This window comes from Pelodiscus sinensis, chromosome 16 (genome assembly GCF_052426305.1).
Source record: "Pelodiscus sinensis isolate ZL-2025 chromosome 16, ASM5242630v1, whole genome shotgun sequence".
Classification (NCBI taxonomy): domain Eukaryota; kingdom Metazoa; phylum Chordata; order Testudines; family Trionychidae; genus Pelodiscus; species Pelodiscus sinensis.
This window is the reverse complement of record NC_143067.1, coordinates 16,722,945-16,750,566: the sequence shown is the minus strand read 5'-3', so window position 1 is coordinate 16,750,566 and position 27,622 is coordinate 16,722,945. Positions and strand designations below refer to the sequence as shown.

At 44.6% G+C, this 27,622-nt stretch overlaps 1 protein-coding gene across 2 annotated transcripts in view; it reads left to right on the top strand.

Moving 5' to 3' along the window:
* The first annotated feature begins 2,007 nt into the window (after positions 1-2,007).
* ACSL6 (acyl-CoA synthetase long chain family member 6) overlaps positions 2,008-27,622 on the top strand; it is a 115,668-nt gene continuing 90,053 nt past the window's right edge. For both annotated transcript variants that reach the window (XM_006116076.5, XM_006116077.5), the window contains exon 1: positions 2,008-2,112. In XM_006116076.5, the coding sequence (XP_006116138.4) occupies positions 2,040-2,112 (73 nt within the window). In that variant the 5' untranslated portion in view covers positions 2,008-2,039. The remainder of the gene's footprint in view (positions 2,113-27,622) is intronic.

Below are 27,622 nucleotides of genomic sequence, written 5' to 3'. Positions count from 1 at the left end.
CTGACTCCGAGACGTGAAGGATTTTAATATGATCGAATAATGAGAAGGAAGAAAGAGTGTGAGGTTTTGAGATCTCAATGAGCATGCAAGCGGCAGGTAACATTGACTTTGAAATGTAGGGAAGTGCTGAGTCATTTTTGCATTGCTCCATGAGCTCTCATAGAAAATATTTTCCAACCTCTGGGCAAAGTGATGAAGCCTTTACAGAGATAACTGGGGAGAGTTGTTGCCATTTTGCGAAAATGTGTCACATAGGGGTGAAAGGAACTTAAATTTTTTGCAGGTACTGTCCTATTGCAACCCAGGTCCCTTCCAGCTCTTTTAATAGCTCCCTGCTGGCTTTTGCCACAGCTCAGCCAGTTCTTGCCAGAGCTGCGGGGTACACCCCTTACTTTCTCCTCTGTGTCACATTCAACACAAATTTGGTTAGAAACCAAAACTGAGAAAGTGTTTTGATTCTCCCATTCATAATGAACATTTGTTTCATTTGTTTTTGTAATTTTAGAGTATAAAATAGAAAAAATGTAAAAGTCATAATTGAAACAAAAGGGTTAGAGGTTGTCAAACAAAAGATTTCAGTCTACCTGAAAGGAAGTTTTCAATAAAATTTCTGTTCACAGGAAATTAAAAAATTGTTTTTTCATTTTGGAATAAAAGAAAATTCAAAACTGTGAAACGCCCCCATGAAAAATCTGGTTCCCATGCAGCTCTGCTCCAGATCTCCTCTTGGGGAGCTGCTTCCCCTGCAGCCTTGGTACTCACTCCCTGCTCTGAGTCTATAAAGCAGGATGCAGTTTGCATGCCAGCACTGCAGCATCACTATGCTGGGGGGCCATATCAGCTTGATCTGAGCACGCCATCCCCCAGTTCCAAAACCTCAGTAACATGCAGTTCTATCATTATTTTAGAAGTGCAAGAATTACGTAAGGAGAATTAGTTGCTCTTGCTGGGAAGCTCCTATTACTCTCATTCCTTCCACCTTAACAAAACAAAACAATACAAAAAATCATGAGCCTTTATTTACATTGGGAATTCTACACTGGTTACAGCTGCCGTAGCTGCACTTGTGCTAGTCCCTAATATAAACAGCCAAAGCTGTGTATAAGACGTGATTTGCCCCAGTGCAGTTTGTCCCAGTTTCAAAGAGGGATACATTGCACTGGTACAAATCACTGCCCAATGCAGCTATATCAAAGGTTGAATCCCCTGTGTATCCAGGACATTTTACGTAATTGTCACTGCTATCAATTCCTACACTTTGATTGGCAAAGGAACATCACATGGGATTTCATCACCAGAGCATCCCTAGTATGGTCTCTGCCTCTGCTCTTTCTACAAAGCCCTTCTCATACCCAACAACTGAGAGATTAATTTTCTGAGACCAGCATGTTCAGAAAAGGATGTAATAACTAACACACACACACACACACACACCCCGGTCTGCTTTCTCCAGGTGTTCACACAGACCAGGAGAATCCCTGTGTTCTTGCATTATCCTTTGCTGCAGATGAAGACGTGAACATTTCCAGAGGTGCTGAGTGCCTACCGCTCCCATTGACTTTAGGTGGAGTTTACATGCTCAGCATCTCTGACCACTGGGGCCTCTGGGAACATTCTGATGTTTTCCTACTGCAGGGCACCATACTGGGACAATTCTTTGGATACAAGTTAAAAATATCAGAAACCCCCAAATAAAGTTTCTCCCCTTCCCATCCTTCTCTCCTCCTCCCACTCCCTCTTGCTGCCTATTCTGCTGGATTTCCAGGAGGGGGAGGGGAATTGCTTGTGTGCACATCAGTGAGCCTTATCCAAGTGAGATGTGTTGCCCCCTTTAAGAAGATGCTAGCAGTCCCTGAGGAAGGGGGGGTTGCTAAAAATATCATCCTATGCGGTGGGAGTAATTGACAAGCATGCTGTGACTTGGAGCAGGCGGGGTGGGCCAGTTCCTACTGCTGCTGCTGCCTCCATCTCTGCAGTGAGCGTGCTGCAGTCTCCCCCCCGCCCCCCCTCACTCTGCACACAGTCTCCTCAGGCCGCCCATGCTGCAGCCGGATCCAGCAGGCATGCTCACCTTCTTCCTAGTGTCTGGTGGCTCCATCTGGCTGTTTATGGGTAAGTGCTTCTCTAGCTCTCGCCATTCCCCCTTGATGTCACCTTTTCATCCCTTCCTCTGCATTTATCACTATTTCCACCCTCCCTGTTCTGTATTATTTTTCACCCTCTCCTTTTTAATGAAATCAGAATTAGGCTGTATGAGTGTTACATCAGCAGCGGGGATGCTGCTCCAGTCCAGCAAGAGAGAAACGACAGCTCAGGACCTGTACAAATTAGGCCCTTTGTGAAATGACCTCTGTCTGTGCATCAGTCTTCACTCTGTTTCAGCTACTCAGCACATTCGTTCCTTCTCTCTACCCTTCCCCCTCCCACAGCAGTTCAGTAAGTTTATGTCAGATGCCTTTGGAGAAAAAGGGCAGAGAGAAACATGCAGTTAAAAGCGGAGATGATTTAAATCCATGGATGAATATTTAATATTGTGCTGCATACCCATAGTCTGAAAACAGCGCAGTAAAATATTCATGCAGCTTGATAAAGTAATTATAGCTGTGTGCTTAATTGAAAAGATTACATAACTCCTCTCCAGTGATCCCAAGGACTCATTTAGCTAGGTCCGTTCTTTGTATTTTTGTTCAGATAGGGCTGTTTCTTGTGTGCGTGAATGCATGTGTGTGTGTGTGTGTGTGTGTGTGTGTGTGTGTGTGTGTGTAAACATATATACAAGTATCGATCTAGAGAGAATATATACCATATTGCTTTGTTTGAAAAGAGTGATGACCTAGAATGTTTGATCAGGCAGAAGAATTACTGCTTCTGTGAAGTAGGTATTCTTCTCTTAAAGGCTTAGTTTTAAATGGTTGTAATCTGCTACAGAGATTCAATATAGAGTACTCCAAATGTGTGTGTTTGTGGGGAAAGGAAAGCTAAATTCTAATACATGTGCTTTAATTTTCTTACTAATAATATATTTCTCTTTAGCCAAATACAGTCATTAGGAAGAAATGCAAAGAGGGAATGGTTTTTAAATGTAACCTCTCTTTGCAGCATTGGGTTAGATGTTCAAACAAAAGGCACCAGAAATGACATAGCATGCTGTAGTTGTTAGTGCTCATATTTACTCTGCTTCTGTGGTTTCCTTTTTTGCAAGCGAATATATTAATGCTGAAACAAGTGAGTGTCTAATATCACTAGCCTAAATTTTTCCCTCACGTATTTTCTGGCTACTTCCATTTAAATTAGCAAGTCTGCATCTGCTTATACCAGGGCCCTTAACCTACTTCCATTGAAGTCAGTGGCAGAGCTGGCCTAGTGTTGAATTTGGCCCATTGGAAATTGCATTTGTGTATCCAAAGGCAGAATTTGGCATCATGGCTTCAGAGATATATACAAGGCCAGCTAGGGCTTCACTTGTTTCGTAGGCCCAAAGACTTCCCTGAGTTACACTCTCGAATGTATTGGCGTATTGCAGCGTAGCCCTTCGATACACTCCTGAATTTACAGGCATAGAACAGAATTTGGCCTGTGCTGTGAAAGCACATGCTGTGCAAGCCTCTCCAGCCCATTCTCCACATCATCTCACAGACTGATCAGAAACTTGGGGTTGTGCTCCACCACGTTGGGTGTCACTGTGCTCAGTGCAGGCTCGTGTCCAAATGTCTTTCACTTGTGAGCAGTGAGATTTGAGCCTGTCTGCGTAGTAGCGAAAGGCTGCTGCCTGAACTCACTCTGCCTTGTAATCCCCCGGGCTATTTTTATCCAACATTTTGACCTCACATGAATACCGGACCTTTGAAAGGACGAGGCAGTTTTGTTGCCCGTTTGCTTATACCACCACAGAGAAGAAATAGAAGCAGAGAGTCTCAGTAATCACTAGTACGATCATTTGTTCCAACTGTATGTAACTTCAGATAAAAAAATGGGTATAAATGTCTGAACGGCATTGATCATAGTGGCTTAGCATTGGCGCAGCTGCATCATTGCTTGGTGATCTGTAATGCGTGTACTCATTTTTCTAGCATGGATTCCCCTCTTAGGCCAAGCTCAGAAAAAAGCAGGATTAGCAAATAGGCTGATTCACCTATTACAAACACTGTAGCCCAGAGCAAATGCTCAAATTTGTTTCCCTTAAGACTTTCAATCATAGCATAAGAGTGGTCATCACTAGGTTAGGCTAATCTGCTGGGCTATGTGGGCTTTTTACTCTATAACGTGTTATAGGAACAACTGTAAATACCAGAGAAAGTGATCCAAGAAAAAAGTAATATTATTTTTTATAAATGGTTTCCTATAATTAGTACAAGCTTTCCATTATTGTAGTGACTAGTCTAACCATAGTGCTTAAGTCTCAGAGGGGTAGCTGTGTTAGTCTGTATTGGCAAAAGCAAGAGGGAATTCTGTGGCCCTTAAAGACTAATGGATTTATTTGGGCATACGGTTTTGTGGGTAAAAACCACTTCATCAGATGCATTGGAGTAGAAATCACATAGGTAGGGATATATATATGTACTAGTAAATAGTACATACCCTCTTCCTCCTAGCACTTCCCGCCTGCTGCAAAAAACCTCTTTCATTGCATTCAGGACACCCACAACCCACAGCCCCAACTAGAGACCTCACCCCCTCCAGCAGGCCCAAGGCCAGCCCAGTAAAAATGATGAGTGAATGAGGATGAGGAGAGCGAGCGACAGGGTGGGGGAGAAAGTGCGGGAGGGCTTGGAGAAGGACTAAGGCATGGGCAGGGCCTCACAGGAGGGGCAGGACAAGGGTGTTCGGTTTTGTTTAAGTAAAAAGTTGGCAACCTGCACCACTATAAACCTGCTATTAATGGCAATTGCACTTGTATTCCTTAAGGCAGCTGAGAGGATCGCAGAAGGGATACAGGACGGTGTTGATTAAAGCTGCTACATTTTTTATAGTCACCATTCAGAGTAAAACCACAGTTCAGAAAATGCGTGAGCAGGCAATTACAACTTCATGTGATGTGGTTACACTGAAAAATTCATCAGAAAAATCTCTTAGGAAGGAAACTTAAAACATGTAAAATATTTTTTTTAGCTATTTTCCCTGCCACAGTGACACACAGAGGAGGAACATATGAAGGTCATAGATTTTAAGATCAGAATGGACCATTAGGTCATCTTAGTCTGACCTTCTGTGTCTCACAGGCAATTAAATGTCACCCTGTATTGAGTCCAATAACTTGTGTACCCTCCAGAAAGGGTATACCCTCCAGTCTAGATTAGGAATGTAAAATCCCTAATTGGGGTGGTTAACCAGCTAAATGCTGGTTAAATTGTTACCCAGGTAAGCATGCTGGTTACCAATTAACCAGATAACCCTTTAAATCCCTAGTCTATATCTGAAGACACCAAGAGAAAGAGAATCTAACATTAGGCAGTTCAAATCTGAATCACCAGCACTGTTAAAAAAAGTAACACATTTTTAATTTGAATTTGTGTGGTTTGAGTTTCTTGTTATGGGTTCTAGGGTATGTCTACACTACCCCGCTAGTTCGAACTAGCGGGGTAATGTAGGCATACTGCACTTGCAAATGAAGCCCGGGATTTGAATTTCCCGGGCTTCATTTGCATAAGCCGGCCGGCGCCATTTTTAAATGCCGGCTTGTTCGAACCCCGTGCCGCGCGGCTACACGCGGCACGGGCTAGATAGTTCGAACTAGCAAGTTCGGGCTAGATAGTTCGAACGAGGTGTACAGATAGTTCGGAATGGCTTGCTAGTTTGAACTATCTAGCCCGTGCCGCGTGTAGCCGCGCGGCACGAGGTTCGAACAAGCTGGCATTTAAAAATGGCGCCGGCCGGCTTATGCAAATGAAGCCCGGGAAATTCAAATCCCGGGCTTCATTTGCAAGTGCGGTATGCCTACATTACCATCCTAGTTCGAACTAGGGTGGTAGTGTAGACATACCCCTAGTTATTCCTGGATTAACCTCCTAAATCACTTATGCACTTTCGAAAAATTGACTCATAATAAAAATTTAATAAACCTAGGTTGCTCATGGACCATATATAGTCTAACATGTACTGAAATTATTGGGTAACTTTGAGTAAGAAGTGTACCTGGGTTAATTAGATTGTTCTTCATGGAAAATCTTGAAAGCAGAAAAAGGGGCTAATATCACTGTATGTATTACTTACACTAGATTTTTCATCTGTCTCTGTATGTAAGCCATTGGTCTGAATGAATTCTCTCCAGGCACCTATTGAACTTGGGGGAAAGACAGTATTTGCATAAACACACCTAATCTGCCTAAAATAATCAATTAGCATCTCTAAGTTGCAAAAATAATCAATTTTGGCTGTTTTGGGTTAAAATTCTCTTAAGTTGTTGATGCTGGGGTAACAAAATACCATCAGGCTTTGCCTACACTGCAAGGTTTTTGCGCAAGACCCTTTTTGCGGAAGACATCTTCCGCAAAAACATCTTGCGCAAAAGCGCGTCCACACCTCAAAAGCACATCGCAAAAGTGATATGCTTTTGTGCAAGGGCGCATCCACGCTGCCTTGATACTCTTGCGCAAGAAAGTTCTGATTGCCATGCACAGAATGCTTTTCTGATAGGCTCTTTTTGCGCAAGAAACCCCTGTTGAGCGTCCACACACATCTTTTTGCACAAGAACTCTTGCGCAAAAAAGGGTTATACCTCATAGAAAGAGGTAAACCTACACTGAAAAAAACTGTCCTGCCGTTTTACTGTAAATTTTCTTGCATAAAAACACACTTGAGGTGTAGACGCTCCGTGGGTTTTTGCGCAAAAACCCTGTAGTGTAGACATAGCCTTACAGTATCACTAAACTGTATTTCCTAGGCCCTAATTGAGGGGTAGTAAAGTAAATCTAAGTAAAGGTCATAGGGGGTGGTGGGGCTCCATTTTAAGAATCTTAGCTGCTATTTAACCCTTTCCCTCCTGTGTTTATAGATGATTCAATTGAGAATCCTTGTCATTTCTTAGGCTGTCTCTAGACTACATGCCTCTGTCGGCAGAGGCATGTAGATTAGACACATAGGCAAAGGCAAATGAAGCCGCGATTTAAATGATCGCGGCTTCATTTACATTTACATGGCTGAGCGGACAAACAGCTGATCAGCTGTTTGTCGGCTCGCGCGCTAGTCTGGACGCTCCCCTGCCGACATCAAAGCCCTTTGTCGGCAGCCCCGTTATTCCTCGTGGAATGAGGTTTACCGGGGTTGCCAACAAAGGGCTTTGAATTCGACAGGGGGAACGTCCAGACTAGCTGATCAGCTGTTTGTCGGCTAAGCGCGGCAGCCATGTAAATGTAAATGAAGCCGCGATCATTTAAATCACGGCTTCATTTGCCTTTGCCAAAAAAACAAATCTACATGCCTCTGCCGACAGAGGCATGTAGTTTAGACGTACCCTTAGTGACCACTCAGAACTGAAAGCGCCGATAGACTACTCTAGAGGGCTGAGTTTTACCTCTGGTGAAGGGACAGTACAGGTTGGACCTCCCTGGTCTGGCACCCTCAGGACCTGACCGGTCCTGAACAAGGGAGTTTGCCAGACCAGGGGAGGTCAACGCCATCCTCCCTCCTCCTGGCCTGACCAGAACTCCCAATCCCAGTAGGGCTCCTACCTGCCAGCCCTCCTGCCACTGGACTCCCAGCCAGTGGGGCTCTCAGACCAGAGTCCAGTTTAGAGAGGTTCAACCTGTACTCTGGTGAAAGACATTGTAACAAGAAGCAGTAGCAGGTTCTCCACTATCCACTGAAATTACTAAGAACTGAAACCTTGAACATGGCACTGCAGCAATGAGTGAAGGCCATGGCAAGCAGTGGAAGAGATGGCAATGACAGTATTGAAAAGCAACAGGACCCAAAGGCGCATAGCAGCAGTGTTGGAAGCAGCCCCCCCCCACCCTGCTGGGGCTAAAGATGAACACACCTGACCATACTTCTGGTCTCTGGGCTGTCACTGACCTTGAACAACAAACCATAAGTGAGGCAGAGGGAAACAGAAAGTGGCATGTTAAAAGGATCATTGTCTATTGGACTGTCACACCACAACATGGGAAACCGAGGAAAAGGACACTGCCCATGACACTGTGGAATTGGTGTTTACTTATTGTTTGCGTACGTTGGAGTCACTGCCACTGTGATTTCCCAGTGTCATGCTATGCACCTCTCTTTGTAAGAAAAGCTTTCTTTTGTTATTCACAGACTCAGTGCTTGCGAGTGGGGAAGTATTACTACCAGAATTGGTGTTTAGTTTCCCCTGATTTCTGGGTTGAGGAGCGAACCAGTTTTGTTTTGTAATTTTAAGAGGACTCCCTGGATATTGAAACTGGCCCTTAATGCTACCAGACAGAAGAGTTGCATTTTGGGGGTCTTGTCCTGAATCCTGGGTCAGCACCCCTCTCGAGTACATCTTCAATCAACTATTAATTTGGGAATGCACGTTTTCTATATACTGAGGAAATTACAATTTGCATAATGACTATGCATGAGTTGGAGAAGTGGTGTGAGGGAATGAACATGGACCCTAAGAAATGCCTTCCAGTAACAGGCACAGCTCAGACATTTGAAGAGAGCTGCTGCCCAGGCAGCTGCAGAATGCTTGAGCAAGTGCAGAGTGCGTGGCTGCAGGGTTATGAGCAAGATGTACCTCACTGAGCATGCTGCCAGTGATACAGGAACCCTCGCACGTTCCAGATGTGATCAGCAGGGAGTGGGTATCCTGGGCGAATTGGTAGCCTCTGAGAGCTCACCACTTCCTGCCCCAGTGAAGAGTTTTAAAAAATGTTGGCCTTCTCAAGGAAAGATCCTGCCCGATATGCTGGGTTTGTTGAGCTTTGGCCCCACAACCCCAATCCTGAGGGCTGCCACCTCTCCTGATGCGTTGGCCTCAGTTTTGGGGCAAGCATTAGAAAACGATGCACAGCCCCGTCCCAGTGTTGTCAAGCCCTATTGAAAGTTAAGGATCTTCTCTGGGAACATGGCCGCAATACCTCGGCATGAGGGGTTTGAACCTCTGTTGGAACCCACCACTGAAACACTGCAGGAATGGCCAGTACCAGATGCAGAAGAGGAGTGCAGGTGTCCAGGAGAAAGCCTCATGGACCCAGTGGTAGACACAGCTTGTACCCAAACCTCAGTAACCCTGAGGGCAGTGTGAAGGATTGCCAAGTGGCCCTCAGTTACCAAAAACTGATCCTGACTGAGTTTTGAGTTCAGAGAAGGACAAAAAAGTCCTGAGTCACTCTGGCTGTGTCTAGACTGGCCAGTTTTTCCAGAAAATCAGCCGCTTTTCCAGAAAAACTTGCCAGCTGTCTATACTGGCCGCTTGAATTTACGCAAAAGCACTGACTTCCTACTGTAAGAAATCAGTGCTTTTTGCGGAAATACTATGCTGCTCCCGTTTGGGCAAAAGTCCCTTTTGCACAAAACTTTTGCGCAAAATGGCCAGTGTAGACAGCTCAGATTTGTTTTCCACAAAAAAGCCCCCATCGCGAAAATGGTGATCGGGGCTTTTTTGCACAAAAGCGCGTCTAGATTGGCCATGGACGCTTTTCCGCAAAAAGTGCTTTTGTGGAAAAGTGTCCGTGCCAATCTAGACGCGCTTTTCCGAAAATGCTTTTAACGGAAAACTTTTCCGTTAAAAGCATTTCCGGAAAATCATGCCAATCTAGACATAGCCTCTTAGTTGAGAAGAGGGCAAAGAGGAAGAGGAAAATCAGGCTCCCAATGAGGTTTGTTAAGCCGTACGGTCTGGCCAGCAAGTGAAGCACCTATGGAACCACCTAGGGCGCTGATGGGGAGCACCAGAGTGAAATTTGCCCAAGAGGTGCAGACTTGATGAACCAGGTAGCTAAATCATGGGACTTTAGAAGTGGTAGAGCCTGTTTAAAGGAGGGGCCCTCGAAGGAGTGCCAAGCCCCCATGGAGTCAAAACCTTACCCGCCAAAGTGCAGGGAAAGTTGACCATTCTAGCTAGGATGTTGTGAAACAAGGGAAGATGGTAGCAAACCTCTCTGAGCCAGAAACTGTGAGAATTTTAGTGTGAAGGCCAGGCGCCCCTACAGACTCTGCACATTTTAATTTTGGGGATTCACTGGTGTCTGGGGAATGGAAGGGCTGTCTGAGGAAGAAACTTTTTGAACAATCCAAGGTGTTCTCCTGGCACATATGGGATGTGCCGATTTCTCAACTGATCTGATGTCTGTGTGAATGCTTTTGCCTTTCCTATTGATATTATAAATCTATTCAAATAAGGAGGGGAAAGGGAAGGGATTAGCAGACAGATGGTAAACTGAATTAACTGAATACTGCTGAAATGCCAAAGCTGACTTGGGCTTATGCCAGGAAAACACAGAACTACAACAGTGCAACAATGAAAACATTATCATTGATTATTAATCCACCACCTTCAAACCCTGCAGAACCACAAGCTTCAGCCATTCTTCAAACTATGGAGCAGCTGTTTGGGGCACTGAGAGAGCCTCTGCAGCAAACAGCATCATCTCTCCCTTTTCTCGATGCTTTGCTGAAACCAGCACCCGGGTGACTTGCAGCTGGTTAAAGCTGAACCCAAGCAGGATTTGGGGGATGCTGGTAGATAGAGGGAAACACTCTGAAGAATTTGCCTTCTTTATAGCAGGGGTCAATTTGCCTTCCTCCAGGGCATCGGTCCTCACCATGTTCAGGTCAGTCCTTAGATGCACAAATGCCTTGGCAGCAGAAAAGTTTCCCCTTCCACCTGTGACTGGCCAGAGGTTTACCCCCCCATCCTATCAGACACAGGCCAAGCCATGCAGACCAATAGGTTTGATTATTGCAATTAATTGGCCCTGTTGTGGCACATGCTGCAGCTTCTCTGAGTGTGTCACTGGGTGCAAGGCAACACAAAGCTAGCTCAAGTGGCCATGTGAAGATTCCCTCATCCTGGGGATGGGGAGGGAGGTCACTATATCCCCCTATTCACCCAGCCCTACTGTAAGGAGAGTGGCTGGCAGAGAAAGGTGTGTCCAAAGTACCTCTGTTTTCTGACAATCTGCAGCTGCCAGAATGGCCTATGTTAGAGCAGCCTCAGGCAGTCCTATTTTAACTCAGGGTATGTCTACACTACCACCCTAGTTCGAACTAGGGTGGTAATGTAGGCAACCGGAGTTGCAAATGAAGCCCGGGATTTGAATTTCCCGGGCTTCATTTGCATCTCACCGGGCGCCGCCATTTTTAAATGTCCGCTAGTGCGGACTCTGTGCCGCGCTAGGCTTCCTATTCTGAACTACCATTATTCCTCGTGAATAGGAAGCCTAGTCCGAACTACCTAGTCCGTGCCAGGTGTAGCTGCGCGGCACGGAGTCCGCACTAGCGGACATTTAAAAATGGCGGTGCCCGGCAAGATGCAAATGAAGCCCGGGAAATTCAAATCCCGGGCTTCATTTGCAACTCCGGTTGCCTACATTACCACCCTAGTTCGAACTAGGGTGGTAGTGTAGACATACCCTCACATAGAAGGCCAAATTGATGCCATCTAGCCCTGCCAAAGTTCCACCTAGCATAGATGCTGAAACTAGAGGAAAGGAGGGTGCTGCAGCATCCCCTGACTAGAAGGGGTTTCCATTATATCCAGGGTTTACAGTTTGGTACAATGGCTGCCCGCACCCGCACTGTACAATTGTTCCAGCGCCTTTCCCAACTGGATAAAAATACAGCAGCTCATCTGCTTAGCAGCACAGGGTGAGCAAACTTAGCATCCTACCACTCTGCTTGCTACCCTAGCTCCCCATTGCATACAGAATCCAGGTCAAGGTTTCTGTCCTGTTATTTGAAGCTCTCTGTGGGATCCAGCCTGAGGTGACCTCGTGCTCTGTAGCCAGGATGACACATGACACCTGTGTTGTTCTGGGGCTGTGACACTAGATGAATAGGAGACTTGAATGCAGCAGGCAGAACTGTCACCCCGCAGGACTTAGGCCAGGGTGGGCAATAGTTGTTGATGGGGGGCCACTCCAAGAATTTGGAAAGTGGTCGAGGGCCGCACTCTTCCATGATATTAATGGAGGGAGAAGGTGGAGGGTCTGGGATGGAGGTTGGGTGCAGAAGGGAGCTTGAGGTAAAGGAGGGAGTTTGGGTGAAGGAGGCAGTTGTGACCCAAGGCACTGGACTGAGGTACAGGGGGTTGAATTGTGATGTAGGTCAGGGAATTGGGGTACAGAAGAGGTGCAGGGATTTGGGTTGTTAGCTAGGGCAGGAGGGGATTGTGATCTGGGGCACGGGATTGGGGTGCCAGATCTGGGAGGGGATATGGGTGCAGGAGGGGGGCTGAGGTTTGGGTATGTGGAGTAGGGGACAGGAGTGGGGCAGAGGGTTGGGGAAGGGAGGGACTGTGGTGCCAGAGGCTGGCACTATTCAGGAGATTTACCAGCTAGCAGCTGTTCCTGAATCAGCCTCCCTGCCAGACGGTGTTCCTTCTAAGGTGAGCAGCAGTACAGCTTCCCAGGCGATTAATCAGCCCTGCTCAGTCAGAGGCTCAGGGCTCCTGGAAGGGAGCTGATTGGGTGGGACTGATTAATCACCTGTGAATCTGCCTGCAGTTTAGAGGGAACACTGCTGCTTGCCTTGCCCCCACACAAGCAGCAGCCATGTGCTTTGGATCCCCTTGTACTTCATGGCTGCCTGTTACTAAAACAGGCAGCTCCCATTGGCAGGTTTCTGACCAGAAACCAGCCAATGGGATTGTACTGGGGGCGGGAGCGGCTCCTAAAACTTTCCCCCCTACCCTCCGGACTCAGGTTTTTAAAGAAAAACTGTCCCGCGGCCACGTTTCTGAGCAGCGTGTGATTTGGGACAAGGCAAGCTGGGAACCTGTCTGGGACTCCCCGCAGCATCCTCAGACCGGATCCGGTGGCTTGGCAGGCCAGATCCAGCCCACAGACCATATTTTACCGAGGCCTGACCTAGGCTGTGGAACTCACGCATGGAGGACTAGAATCATTACAGACCCTATCCCATCACATTTGCAAGTCAGTCTACTAATTGCTTCTTGAACTTAGCTTCCTTCAATATGCTCTGCTCACTTGTGTGTTCTCTCTCTCTCTCCTGCCAGTGAGGAAGGAAAGAGGAGAAAGAGAGGACATGGGGTGGTGTCGTTTTTATTTTTAAATGCTTTGCAGTGCCCAGATACTATGGTGATGGGATCTAAATAAGTAACTCAATAGATTATTCCATCAGTACTATTCCAGCTGTCATAAGGCTGAAGCAGTTTGAATTAAGTTTCCAGTCTGCTGCTGCTGTTTCTGCAGTGCCTTCTGGTGCTGCGGAGATTGTGCACAAAAAAAAGGAACAGGTCAAATAAGATCTTCTAGGTAGGGCCCCTATAATGGAGGGGAGAGTTGTGTGGGGTGCTCTGGTAAACAGTTTTTTCTCTCGTGACCCTGTGACCAGCAGGCTTATTGCATGTTTACAAACAACACAAAGCCATTCATGCCATTGAGCACAATTGGCACTTGAGCTCCTCATCAAAGCAAGTAAGAGATGCATAGAAAGCAGTCGGTTTAAAACATGGGTGTAGTACTGTAAAAACCCCAACCTGAGATATGAGCTCCAGCTGCTCCTTTCTTGAAAGTCTCTGTGGTTCATGCTGGGCATGCACACTGGTAGAGGCTTTATTTCCTGACATGCTGATTCGGCATGAGTTTCCAAAAAGGCTCTTCTGGAGACCCTGAAGAACTTACCATTGTTATAGAAAAGTATGTGATATGGGAAAATGCTTTGATTGATCCTATCTGACTACCATAGTCTTTTTTGACATTTATTGATGAGGGGGCACTGACTATTGACAATTTTTCTTTCATTATAAACATAATCATGGAGCCTTTTACTGCAGCACTTTAAAAAAAGGCTTTTGTTCATGGTGTAGAAACAAGGCCTGAAAGTTTTCTTTCCTTCCTCAAGTTTTCTCTTATTTTTTGTAACATCAAAATGAAGATCTTGCTGCCTTGAACATTGTTTGTAGAGCTAGTGAAATATTGATTTCCCCAGGATGGGATAGCTGAGAGATTGAGATAAGTAGGAATTTTTAATTAATATTTAAGGGGGATTTTTACTTGATTTTCAATTGGAGCTTGGTACCTAGCTCCCCCAATTCCTTTGAAAATCTCTCCTCGGGACTCTGGATTTTGGTCTGTTTTTTACTAAGATATTTTTAACTGCTACACCAGGTGGACACTTTAAAAAGTATTTGATGATGTCTTTGTTAAAAAATCAGCACCTCATCCCTCAGGTACTATGAGGTTAGCTCACAATAAATGTGTATGAAACATCCCTCTCAGGAGGTCATACAACAAAAACATAGAAGATTAGACATGGTGGGCCATATTTTTAAAGGTATTTAGGACCCACTGGGATATTCAAAAGCACCTATGAATTTAAAACTCATCCATCTCAATGGAAGTTAGTTATTTAGGTGTATTTGAAAATCCCATTAGGTGGCCTAAATATCTTTTAAAAATATGACCAGATAGCCCTGAAATATATACAGTAGAAAAGAACAAAATATTTTAAAATCTTTTATATTACTAACTGTTGTTATTTCAACATAAAAAAGAATGAAAAAGGAAATAAGGCCAGTTTTCCTTTGCATGCCAATCTAAACATTCCTCCTCACCTATAGGATAGAAATATCATTTCTGAAAACACTTGTTGTTATTTTAGGAGACTCACCACACAGAAAGAGGAATCCCCAGTCAGGGAGGTGTGATTTTAAGGTTCTCATACTGGATGTGATAGCATTGCAAGGAAACTTGTGGTTCTCAGGTTTTCCACTTGCTCACCTATCTGGTTCATGTGTAAAAGACATCGTATTTCACAAATGTCATGTGTGAACTGTGACACACAGAGTCCACATCCAAAAATACTACATTTCAAAAGTAACATGGTAATAAAATGAAATAACTGGGTGAAATTCTGCTCCACAGAAATCCATGAAGTTTTGCTGTTGATTTTACTGGGAACAAAATTTTATTCAGTGACTTATCTGAAATCTGCTTTTTATCTCCTATGAGGCACAATGGGCTCAAGTTATTTGTGGAAGAAGCAGAGGGGGAAAAGCAGCAGTTCTCTGATGAACTGAGTAGTTCAGAGGATTGATAATTGCAGACAGAATTCTTGACTTCTGGGTTCCCATTTGAGAGCTGCGTACAGTGGCCAATGAGAAATAAGGTGACAATCTTAGTCCAGTTCCTAGTGGTGAAGCACCTATCACAACCACTATCACAACAGTCTTTGGTGCTCTTGGTGGCAGTTTGGGTACGTCTAGACAACAGGGTTTTGTCGACAGAAGTTTTGTCGACAAAACCCTGTAGTCTAGACGCAACCCTACAGGCAATAACACCTTCTGTCGACAGAACTCTGTCGACAGAAGGTGTTATGCCTCGTAAAATGAGGTTTACCAGCGTCGACAAAACTGCTGAGTTCTGTCGACGTTATGTCGACAGAACTCAGCGGTAGTGTAGACGCTGGTATAGTTTTGTCGACAAAAGTCCACTTTTGTCGACAAAACTCAGTAGTCTAGACACACCCTTTGAGCAGAGAGACCAAAAGACTGATATGGTCCTAGAGTCTGAATAAATGTGTCATCCATCTGAAGGATCTCTTCACAACAGGTTTGTACTACATTGTCTGGATGTTACTGTGCACAAGACTGTGCTTTTATAAACCAAGGAGTTCAGTCTTTAGGGCTATGTCTACACTGCACAGTTATTTCGGAATAAGCTATTCTGGAATAGTTATTCCAAAATAGCTCATTTCAAAATAGCATGTCTACATTATGGAAACCTGCCTCAGACTAATGTTGAGGCTTCCCTGCAGCATAGACGTGCTATGTCAATTTAGAGCCCCAGGAGGAATAACTTAGAATGGCCCTGGTGAAGGGCTATATGAAATAGCAGTAGTGGAGAGTCTACACATGCCTTCTTTCACAATAGCTATTTCGGAATAGGCGTTATTCTTCATAGAATCAAGTTTACAGAAGTAGGAATAACTTGTCTGTTATGTTGAAATTATTTTAAAATAACAGAATTGCTTTGTAGATGCTTGCATTGTTATTTCAGAATAATGGCCGTGTCACGGGGCTCTGACATGGACCTCCCTGGTCATGTTCCCTAGCCCCTTTCTCTGCTCTGGCTTTCCTTCCATCCTGCTGGATAGAGAGGTTCCGTCGCTCTCTCTGGTTGACCCGACAATCCCCCAAGTGGGGAAGTGAGGGGGGTCCGGGCCCTCCCTCTCTCCAGACCCCAGCCCAGGGCCCTATGGCAGGGGAGAATATCCTCTCTCCCCTCGCCTGCCTGAGGGGGCTACGTGCCGCAATTCAGCAGCCCATGGGCAACTGTCTGCACCGCCCTGGGCTGCTTCCCCACCCCTGCTCACCAGGGTGCGTCTCACGCTGCTTCCTCGAGGCCCTGAGCTCCTTCATCTGGCGCTCTCCCTGGCCTTCCTGGTCCCAATGTCTTTGTCGGCTTTATCTTGTGGAGGTTGCCGCCCCTCCCCTCCAGGACACCTGCGCTGGCGTCCCGCAGGCGGCTCCTCCCCCTTTCCTGCTGCCCCCGCCTCCCAGCGTCCTCCCCCTTGCTGATGTTAGCGGGCGTCGGGGTTTCAGCAGGGGCACCGGCTCTGATGCTGCCTTTGTGGCGCGCATCCGCTGCTGCTGCCATCTCTCCCGACGCGGGGAAAGCCTCGCCCAATGCGTCCGGGGGAGCGCCAGCCAAGCCGCCAGTCAGGTGGCATGTCCCTGCTGCCTCCACTGCCGCTTCCCTTGTAGCAGGGAAAGCCGCTCCGCATCTTCCTGGCCCCCTGGGGGGGGGGATTAATGCGGGTTTGCGCCACCCTGTCACAGGCCATTATTCCAAAATAATGCTGCTGTGTAGACACACCATAGGACTGCTGGTCCAGCGGTAATCATCAGCTTGTCCTCACTTTAGGGGCCAGACCTTTGGGTCCAGGTAGAATATTCTTAGTAATAGACCAAGGGAGAGAGATCAAGGTGGTGATACACCGCATTTCCCTCCCACACCAATCCTGGAGGAAAATTAGGACCACATACATTCTCACTGCAACTTATGGTCATCTCAGGGCTGCTCTGCTATGGTGATTGTAAGGGTTCCTTGTGGAATCTCTGGCAAAGCTAATGGCCTTTTCCCTAGAGAAGTAACCACTCAGCTCCCACAGACACTAGAAATAATGAAAAGAACTTTTGATCACAGGTAAGATTTCTGAAGTAGACCTGGGTATGGCAGCTCTCTTCTCAGTGCACTTTACCCCACAGCACAATACTATTGCAAGCGTCAGAAGGCGATAGCATGAATTAGAATAGTAAGAGAGTGTCCTCTATAGAATAATACTTTTAGGCTGTGTCTACACTGGGCCACTTATTCTGGAAAAGCAGCCGCTTTTCCGGAATAACTTGCCAGCTGTCTACACTGGCCCCTTGAATTTCCGGAAAAGCACTGACGATCTACTGTAAAATTGTCAGTGTTTTTCCGGAAAAACTATGCTGCTCCCATTCGGGCAAAATACCTTTTCTGGAAAAACTGTTCCGGAAAAGGGCCAGTGTAGACAGCACAGTAGTCTTTTCTGCAAAAAAGCCCCGATCACGAAAATGACGATCGGAGCTTTTTTGCAGAAAAGCGCGTCTACGTTGGCCAAGGATGCTTTTCCGGAAAAAGTGCTTTTCACAGCTCCCATTGGCTGGGAATGGTAATCTGCAGCCAATGGGAGCTGCAAACATCCATCCTGTGGAGGCACAGGTAAATATAGTGGTGGCAGTTCACCAGGGACTAACCCTGGTGAACTGTCACCATTTTATTGTCCACCCTGGTGTAGATACAAACTTGTACTGAAAAAACTAGATCAATTTTAATTCACCCCGGGTATGTCTACACTACCCTCCTAGTTCGAACTAGCGGGGTAATGTAGGCATACTGCACTTGCAAATCAAGCCCGGGATTTGAATTTCCACGAGGTGTACCGGTAGTTCGGAATAGGAAGCCTAGTCCGAACTACCTAGTTCGAGCCCCGTGTAGCCGCGCTGCACGGGGTTCGAACCAGCGGGGACTTAAAAATGGCGGCTCCCCGCTTATGCAAATGAAACCCGGGAAATTCAAATCCCCCCTTTTTCAGCACAAGTCTGTGTATGGACACTCATTTCAAAGTAAAAGTATTGTATTATCATATAGAATAAATCAATTGCTTAACAATTTCAATTAAACTGAATGTGAAATAAGTGTCCACTAAATTACACCAAAATAATAAAATAATGACTGATACAATCAATTTGCTGGAAATTAATGGTGGAACCTGCTCTTTGGAGTGAAAATCTCATTGAAAGTCAGTAGGATTTGTGCGCTAATCACTGACACCTTCAAAAATTCCATTTTTAACTAGAAAAGGAAAAAAAAAACACCTAACATCCATCCCATATTTTAGACATCTGAAATATTCAGAATTGGAAGCTAATTGTTATTATACAAAACATGATTCCATGCCACACTGATGGGATAATTTTTAGGTGCAATTCACTATTATTATGGAAAAGGTCCTACAAAACTTAGTTGAGAATTATCAATGCCTTGTAGAATGTCTAAATCAGCCTTTAGAATTTTGTACATCTTGGATTAGAACTGTTGAATTCTGCGGATTGGCTCACAAATTCTGTCCAAATGGTCTCATTCTCTATATATTTTGGGGGGAGTTTTAAAGTAAGAATCACAAAACCTATTTAATTTTTACCAGTTGGTTTTCTCTCTGATTTTTCTATAAGGGCTCTCCCTGTGAACTGGGTTTCCTTTCCTTTAAGAAGAGAGCAGCAGTGCAACCTGTCAGCTATTTGGCACATTTTGTCCCTTTAGTAAATGGCTGGAGTTTTGTAATTGGCCTGCTAGTTTGCCCTGACAAGACAGTAGATTGAGAATGGCCTGAAATAGTCTTGCAGTTAAAAAAAAAATCAAAACTATTCACATCCAGTCTGAGTGAACGAAAATAACCTTTCAACTGCACGGCACTGTAATGCTTGAGTCCTAATTTTAGTTTGCCTGACAGGTTTTTTTGTTGTTGTTATTGTGTATTGAAAACAGCCTTATTCCGACTGGACTTTCCAGCCAGCTTTCTGGTTGATGATGATTATGTTAAAGAAAAATCCTTTCACTTGACAGGCTGGTGAGGGTGGTGTGATACTGTGACCTGCCAACAACAATTCAGTCCTGTGTTTCATTTAGGAAATGCTATTTGCATATTCTCTATTCACTTTATTTGCTCAAAGACGATTGAAAAGGCAAAGTTCTCAGCCATTGAGATTAAAGAATAAGCTGTCTGAGCACTTAGCTCCTAATTCTAACACGTTGAAAACTTTTACTTATATTGCCAATAAGAGATCTGAGCAAACAGAGCACTTTAGAGAGTATAAAAAACTGTGTAGAAGTAGATCTAGATCATCTGAATAACCTAAAGGTGCTAATCCTGATGTTTTAGATCATTATGGAATTGTAAAATAGGGGAACACTGAAAAGACACTAAAGACCCAATCCAGTGCACACTGAAAGCCACTAGGGTTTGGTCTATACTAGACCTGGAAGGTCAGCGTACACAACTGCAGCTACACAAAATGCATAGCAAGAGTCAGCTTATCTTAAGCTGAGCCGTGGCGGCGTCCACACTGCAAGAGGCCAATGGGAGCACACGCTTCCATTGACTTCCCTAACATCTCACAGAACAAGGAGTACTGGATGGGGCTGCCCTCAGCTTTCTATTTATGGGTCTAAATTATATCTGCTAAATCGAACACTAGAAGATTGATCTCCAGAGCGTCAAGCTTACTAGTGTAGACATGCCCTAGGTGTCTTCCTGTTGACAATGACAAGCTTAAGCTCAGTCCCCTTGAGTCTAGTATTGTGTCAATGTTGGAACAAGACTATCGCACAAGTAGTATGATTGCATGTTCTTCCCCATTGCTGTGAGTGAGACAATTTAAATTTCAAAGCAAACTTTTGCTGGTATGGCATAATATAGATGGGCATATGAGAAGCCCTGTTGATATGTTTATGTACTTCTGTCAGAAAGTTCCGTCTGATTTGAGACATTTAAACAATATTTAGATGCAGTGACATACAACTGTTTTCTGTCTGGAGAATTACGGCCTGAGGCAAACCTCAGTGAAGACATTTGGAGCTTTCCATTGACCTGTGAGCTTTGGATCAGGCTCTTATTGAGACGTAGTCAGCACAAAATGTGGAGGTTATGTTCTTTGTAGTTGAAGATAGTATTAATATAAATTCTTACTTAGTTCATTTAACATGCTTAGGTCTCAATAAGTATTCAGCATATTTGTCTCAGAGGGGTAGCTGCATAGTCTATAAATTAAAAAAACAACAACTGTGAGTGGTCAGTCAGGTGAAGAAGTGGATTGTGCCCAAAAGCTCATGATTCTATATAAAAACTTCAGAGGGGTAGCCGAGTTAGTCTGTTACAGGAAAAACTTAAAAAACAACAACTAGTCTAGCAGCACCTTAAAGACTAACAAAACATGTAAATGGTATCATGAGCTTTTGTGGGCATAGGTGGTCATCTGAAGAAATGGGTTGTGCCCATGAAAGCTCATGATACCATTTACATGTTACATGTTACATGTTTTGTTAGTCCCTAAAGTGCTACAGGACCACTTGTTTTTTGCAGCATATTTGTATTAGAGTAGAAGTCAGGATCAGGAATTTTAAGGTATTTAGGAGCAGTCAATGGGATTTAGACTCCTAAGTGCCTATGGGTATGTCTACACTACCACCCTAGTTCGAACTAGGGTGGTTAATGTAGGCAACCGAAGTTGCAAATGAAGCCCGGGATTTAAATATCCCGGGCTTCATTTGCATCTTGCCGGGCGCCGCCATTTTTAAAGCCCCGGTAGTTCGGACTACGTGCCCGCGGCTGTACGTGGCATGGAGTAGGTAGTTTGGATTAGGCTTCCTATTCCGAATTACCGATACACCTTGTTCCACGATCGCTACTGAAAATGAGATTTAAGCTCCTAAACCATTTAGGTGTTGCAATGCTGAGATATCTTGAAAAATCTGGTCCCTAGTGCTTGAGTCTGAGGCCCTGAGCATCTGCAACTCCCACTGATTTGTGCTTAGCAGCACCTCTGAAATTCAGGCCTTTGTCTTCTCCATACCTCAGTTGCACATCCTGTAAAATGGGGATCATGAAATTGTGAGGTATAGTTCATTTCCATTAGTGATACTTGAAACACCCTTTACGGTCTGAAGCGAAGTACTCTAAGAGAAACATTTTATTTTGTGTGTGTTACTTACAGTGCTTTCAAATCCCTTGAAGTCTTGCAAAAGAATTGCCCTCTCTGAGCGTGTCCATACATAACTCAGTATGTAACATTCTTTCTGGATTTAGAATGTTGGCAAGTCTGCAGCTACTGTAACACGGAGTGAGGGGCTAATGCTGTTCCCTAGATCGTTGATCCAAGAAAAGAATTTGGCTTCCTCTAATGCTACTGTAAGTAGGAGTCTACTCAGCAAATTGTTTGGCAGGGAGTGACATGGGCACCATTCAAATTGCCTACGGGTTATGTCATCTCTGCAATGCAGTCATTATCCATCTGCCTTGACAGTAGGAAACCCAAACCCAATTTTCTTCCTTGGCACCATGTTGCATTTCTTCTACCATTGATTCACCAAAAATAGGTTCTTGCCATGTATGTACCTTCAAATATGTGGAAAAGAACAACTGTTTTGCTTAAACGCTTTGTGTCTGGGCAGTGTTGTATTTTGATGAAGAAGGCGGGTTAAGGAAGCATAAGTTTAACTTATTCATAAATGATCTGGAGAAAGGGGTAAGCAGTGAGGTGGTAAAGTTTGTGGATGATACCAAACTGTTTAGGATAGTCAAGACACAAGCAGACTGTGAGGGACTCCAAAAAGATCTCACCAAACTGACTGATTGGGCAACAAAATGGCAAATGAAATGTAATGTGGATAAGTGTAAAGTAATGCACATTGGGAAAAATAAACCCAACTATACATTCAGTATGATGGGGGCTAATTTGTCTATGACAAATCAGGAAAGAGATCTTGGAGTTATCGTGGATAGTTCTCTGAAAACTTCCACATAGTGTGCAGCGGCGGTCAAAAAGGCAAATAGAATGCTAGGAATTATTAAGAAAGGGATAGAAAAGAAGACACAGAATATCTTACTGCCCCTGTATAAAACTATGGTACGCCCACATCTTGAATACTGTGTACAGATGTGGTCTCCTCACCTCAAAACAGATATTTTGGCCTTGGAAAGGGTTCAGAAAAGGGCTACTAAAATGTTTAGGGGTTTGGAATGGGTCCCATATGAAGAGAGGTTAAAGCGACTGGGAGTTTTCAGTTTAGAAAAGAGGAGACTGAGGGGGGGATATGATAGAGGTATATAAAATCTGAATGGTGTGAAGAGGGCTAATAAAGAAAAGTTATTTATTAGTTTCCATAATAGAAGAACTAGAGGATACCAAATTAAGTTAATGGGTAGTAGGTTCAAAACGAATAAAAGAAAGTTCTTCTTCGCACAGCGTGTAGTTAACCTGTGGAACTCCTTGCCAGAGGAGGCTGTAAAGGCTAGGACTATAACAGAGTTTAAAGAGAAGCTAGATAATTTCATGGAGGTTAGGTCCATAAAAGGCTATTAGCCAGGGGATAGAAATGGTGTCTCTGGCCTCGGTTTGTCAGAGGCTGGAGAAGGATGGCAGGAGACAAATCGCTTGATCATTGTCTTCGGTCCACCCTCTCTGGGACACCTGGTGCTGCCCTGTATTGGCAGACAGACTACTGGGCTAGATGGACCTTTGGTCTAACCCAGTACGGCCGTTCTTATGTTATATTCTTATGTTCTAAAGCAGATGCTGGTTAGTGTTTTTTGTGGGCACAACAGTCTTATAGTAGTAAAAGTCCTTGTGTAGTTTCCAGCATACTAATATGAAAGTGATTTTCCCAGTATAGCTTATTTTGCTCAAGTGACAAATATAAGCTATTCTGGCAAATGCACTTTTTGCTGGTATAAGCTACATCTATACTAGGAGGATTTGCTGTTAGATGTTGAACTTCTCTGGTCTGGTAGGACCACGGATGTGGCTGGACGAGAGCCCCTGGAGGCTAAGAGCAGGGGCGGCTGGGAGTCCAACAATGGAGGGGCTGGTGGCCTGAAGCCAGAGCCTGGCCAGGGGGCAGGGAGCAGAGCTAGGGCCCAGCCAGGGGGCCAGAAATGGAGCTTTTCCCACGGCTGGAAGCCAGAGGCCTGGAGCCTGGCTGGAGGACCGGGAATTGAGCTGACCTAAATCAGTTACTATAACAACAACAAGATTTATCACTACTACAACCCAATACAAAACATTTTCCTCTCTCCTCACCCTCCCGCTTAATAAGACCATCCCTTTAATAAAATATTAAACTAAGGAATGAGTGTAGACTGCCTCAGTTCCCAGCTAACCCAGGGGATTATTTTGCCCTGTAACCATGGGTTAACCTTAACTAAAGACCCAGACATTGAGGAGGCCTTCTCTCACTAGGTGGATTATGGTGGACGTCTGGTGTTCTTACACCTGAAGGGGAGGGATAGCTCAATGGTTTGAGCACTAATCTGCTAACTCTAGGGTTATGAGTTCAATCCTTGAAGGGACCATGTAGGGATCTGGGGCAAATCTGTCAGGGATGGTACTTGGTTCTGCTGTGAGAGCAGCAGATGAGACTCTCAATAACTTCTCCAGGTTCCTTTGAGCTTTATGAGATGGTATATCTCCATATTAATTAATTAACAATATGGGTGTGGGCCTGATAATTGGTTCTAGACTCAAAGCATGAACAGGTGAGGTGAGGCTGTCAAATCTGCCTGCTCAGGGAGGGGGTTTGTGTATGTCACAGGCAGGCAGTTTTGGAGAAGGAGTCAGCAACAGGTGACTCTTGACTTGGTATCTCCCCAGTAGTGGTGAGGTCAGGTAGGTGTCCTGGGGGCAGGAATAACCTGGAAACAGCTGATCTACATGTTGCTACCAAGTGAGATTGTCTGCAGTCCAGACAATGTAGGAAACAGGTCCTATTTGAGCAATGACAGTGGCAGGGACCCATTTATCTCCAGAAGCATAATTCTAAGCCAAAACTGGCTGTTCAGGACTAATGGTCCTTTGCTCTGGATGCACTCCTGATGACTTGACCTTACTTGACCTTGCTGTTGATGTAGCAGAATTTGTTGTGGTTCAGAAGGTTTCATAGTCTGCACAAACCTTTCAGCTAATCCATTGGTGGATGAGTGATATGGTGATGAATCCCATTTGCGTTCATAAAATTCCCAAACTCCTGAGAGATGAACTGTGGACCTTTGTCACTCACAAGTTGTTCTGGCAGACCAAAGGGTTAAAGGTTCCATGCAGTTTTTGGATAGTACTCTCAGAAGTAGTGGACAGCATGATAGAGACCTGTTCCTTGGTCAGAGTCCTGTTCCTAGTATGCTCAGCACTACCTTTCAGGAACTCTCTCTCCCTGTGGAAGGAGCACTAGTCCTTGTCCTTGAGTTGGGTCATTTACGCAATTACTATACCTCTCTTCAGAGCAGGAATCCCTAGGTCTCCTCCTGAATCTGGCTTAGTCTGCTGTAGGGCCTTAGCCAGTTTCTCCCTCCGCTGTCCTCATTTCTTCTCTAGGCTCAGAGGGTTGGCAGTTGTCTGCTACTGTTATCTACATTTCCAGGTGAGGGATGAGGGAGCATTTATGCCAGTCCCCTACTCTCTGCTCATCATCAGTTGGTTGGGGAGAGGAAAACCCAGTCCCTCCCACCCTGCAAGGCTCCTGGCCTCAGGCCCACTGAGAAATAGTAATGGGATTTCCTCCTGGATTCTATTTACTGCTGGGTTCACTTCCTCTCTCCCAAATCCTTGGATATATAATCAGACCTGATGCTTAAAGGGCCATGCCATGTGAAGGAGTGGACTGACCACTAGGCACTTCTACCCTTTTAAAGGGCACTAGGTGGCATGGGACTTATAATACTAAATTCTAAAGCACTTTCATGTACTGTTTAGGCCATATCAAGTGCTACATATTGCAGGTGAACTGCCCAGACAGTAAATGAGAGTGCTGTCTTCAACATGTACCTCAATAAATAAATATATACACCCATAAGCCCTGCTAGCAAAGATGGAAATCATGTGTTATTGGAAAGTCAATTTCTTTTTAAATGGACAAAAGTTTAAAATGAACATTTGTACCGCTCCTTTGAGCTACTGCTGTTATGAAATGACCCTTATGCTGCCTTTCTCTGTCTCTCTGATTGTGAAGATTCTGCGCAAGCCGACATTTCAATTAGAAAAAGCAACCGTGTGTCCTTTGCTGTAGGAGTATCTTGGGTTTGACCCTTGGGACACCTGATAAATATATTTTAAAGCTTTAAGAGCATCTGCCATTTTATAGCTAGTTGGAAATAAGGAGCCAGATCCTGAGCTTATGTAAATTGACATGACCCCATGTAAGCCATTACAGTGATGGTGACATATGCCAGCAAAGGATCTGACACAAAGTTCCTTGAAAATAAAGTATTCCACTTACAATGCTGTTGCCAATGCAATTATTTTATATTTGATTGCACAGTCTTCATATTTGAGCCAAATTAGTGGTGGTTTACTCAAATTTTTGTGTAGATTTGTAGCCATTATGTCTGTACCACTCTACCTCCCTAAACAGATAATTGTACCGTAGAATTCTTCAGAAAAATAATATTATTAAATTGCAAAAGTGTTTGTAGAGATTTTATGGGTGACCAGCATACCCTTGTGTAATATAGGATGTATCTAGGGGCACTGCTGAGAGGGTCAAATCAGGGAGAATTGCTTAGAGATCGGGCTACTTACAGCCCAAGATAGGGGTAGGGCCTCCACAATAAAGCACACCAAACCAGTCCCAAAGAGCACTTCTGTTCAACACACTGGCTAGCAAGAAATCATACAAGCAATTCTCTCAGACACTCCAGCTTTTCTGAGTTACCACCAGTACCACTTCTTACACTGATGAGAGGTTATGAAAACCATTCTCACCAAATCTGCACAAATCCGATCCCAAAGAACCAGCCACATTCTTAGGTCAATTTATATCTCAGATTTTACCCAAAAGAGCATACTGTGCCAATCCTTTAGAATCTAAAATCTCAACCGTTAGGCTATGTCTACACTATGTGTTCTGTCAGAAGAGGCAACGCAAATGAAGCGCTGATTAGCATTTTCTCATGCTTTATTTGCAGTCTATTCCAAGCTGTTTTTGCACAAGAGGGTTTTTTTCTGTGAGAGGTATAAGGATCTTGCACAAAAAGGGAGTTTTGCGCAAATCGGACACATCCACACTGCATGTTTTTGTGCAAAAGCCTCTTATGCAAAAACGGATTGGAATAGATTATGCAAATGAAGTGTGAGAAAACACTAATCAGCACTTCGTTTGCATTGCCTCTTCCGACAAAACACGTAGGGTAGACATAGCCTAAAAGTTTATTACAAAAAGAAAGAAATGGTTGACAGCAAAATTGTTAAAGGAATCGAATACCATACATCAGTTGCAAAATTCATGGTGCAGGCTTGTAGCAGAGATGACATAATCTGCTATTTATGTAATCTCTGTAATACAGTGGTCCCCAACGTGGTGCCCGCGGGTGCCATGGCACCTGCCAGGGCATTTATGTGCACCTGCCTAGTGACCAGGGCCGGCTTGAGCCATTTTTGAGCCCTGGGCCCCGGGCATCCAGTGCATGTGCAGCCCCTGCCCTGGGCGCGGTACCGCCCCCGGACACACAGAGCATGTGCGGCTCCGCCTCTGGGCACCTGGCAGCTCCAAAAGGTTAGGGACCACCGCTGTAATACATCCTTTGTTAGGATGGGTCATCGGTCCTTTTGGGCTCAGTTCATAGCAAAGATGCTTCAGAAGTGATGAGCAGGAATGAAGACAAATGGAGGAACCTATAGGGCTCTTTATATAACCTTGCCCATGTGGAGGGAATTCCATTGTTCTTGCTGTGTGAAAGTATGTCACAAGATGGAGTTTGTTACATGAGCACGTCACCTGATTACGCATTACTCAGTTCTTTTTAGGTAGCAGAATTGTCTGCATGCTGGTCTGAAGGTTCACTGCAAATTTCCTCAGATGTGGATGGCCTCACCTGAGGTGCATTGTCAGTGAAGTACTGCTATTCCCTTGACTTGCAACCCTTTAACAATAGGTTGGCCAAGCCTATTGATATCTCCCAGAAGCAAACATGTGAAATACGAGGCCATAACTTGTTCTCATAACTTCAAATACAAAAATGATTCATGCATTTGAATAGTATAAACAGAATAGTGAATTATAAGCTTTAGACAGATACCTCAGTTAGCCCACTTTGTACAAGATTTGGTGCAAACTTACAGCAGTGTTTGCAACCATGTTTTGTATGTTCACCCCAGAATTCAATAATGTTTTGCTGGCTAAAACGATGATTACCTGCAGCTCTTTGAACATAACTGTGTTTGCAATAGTGTGTATAGGTAGGT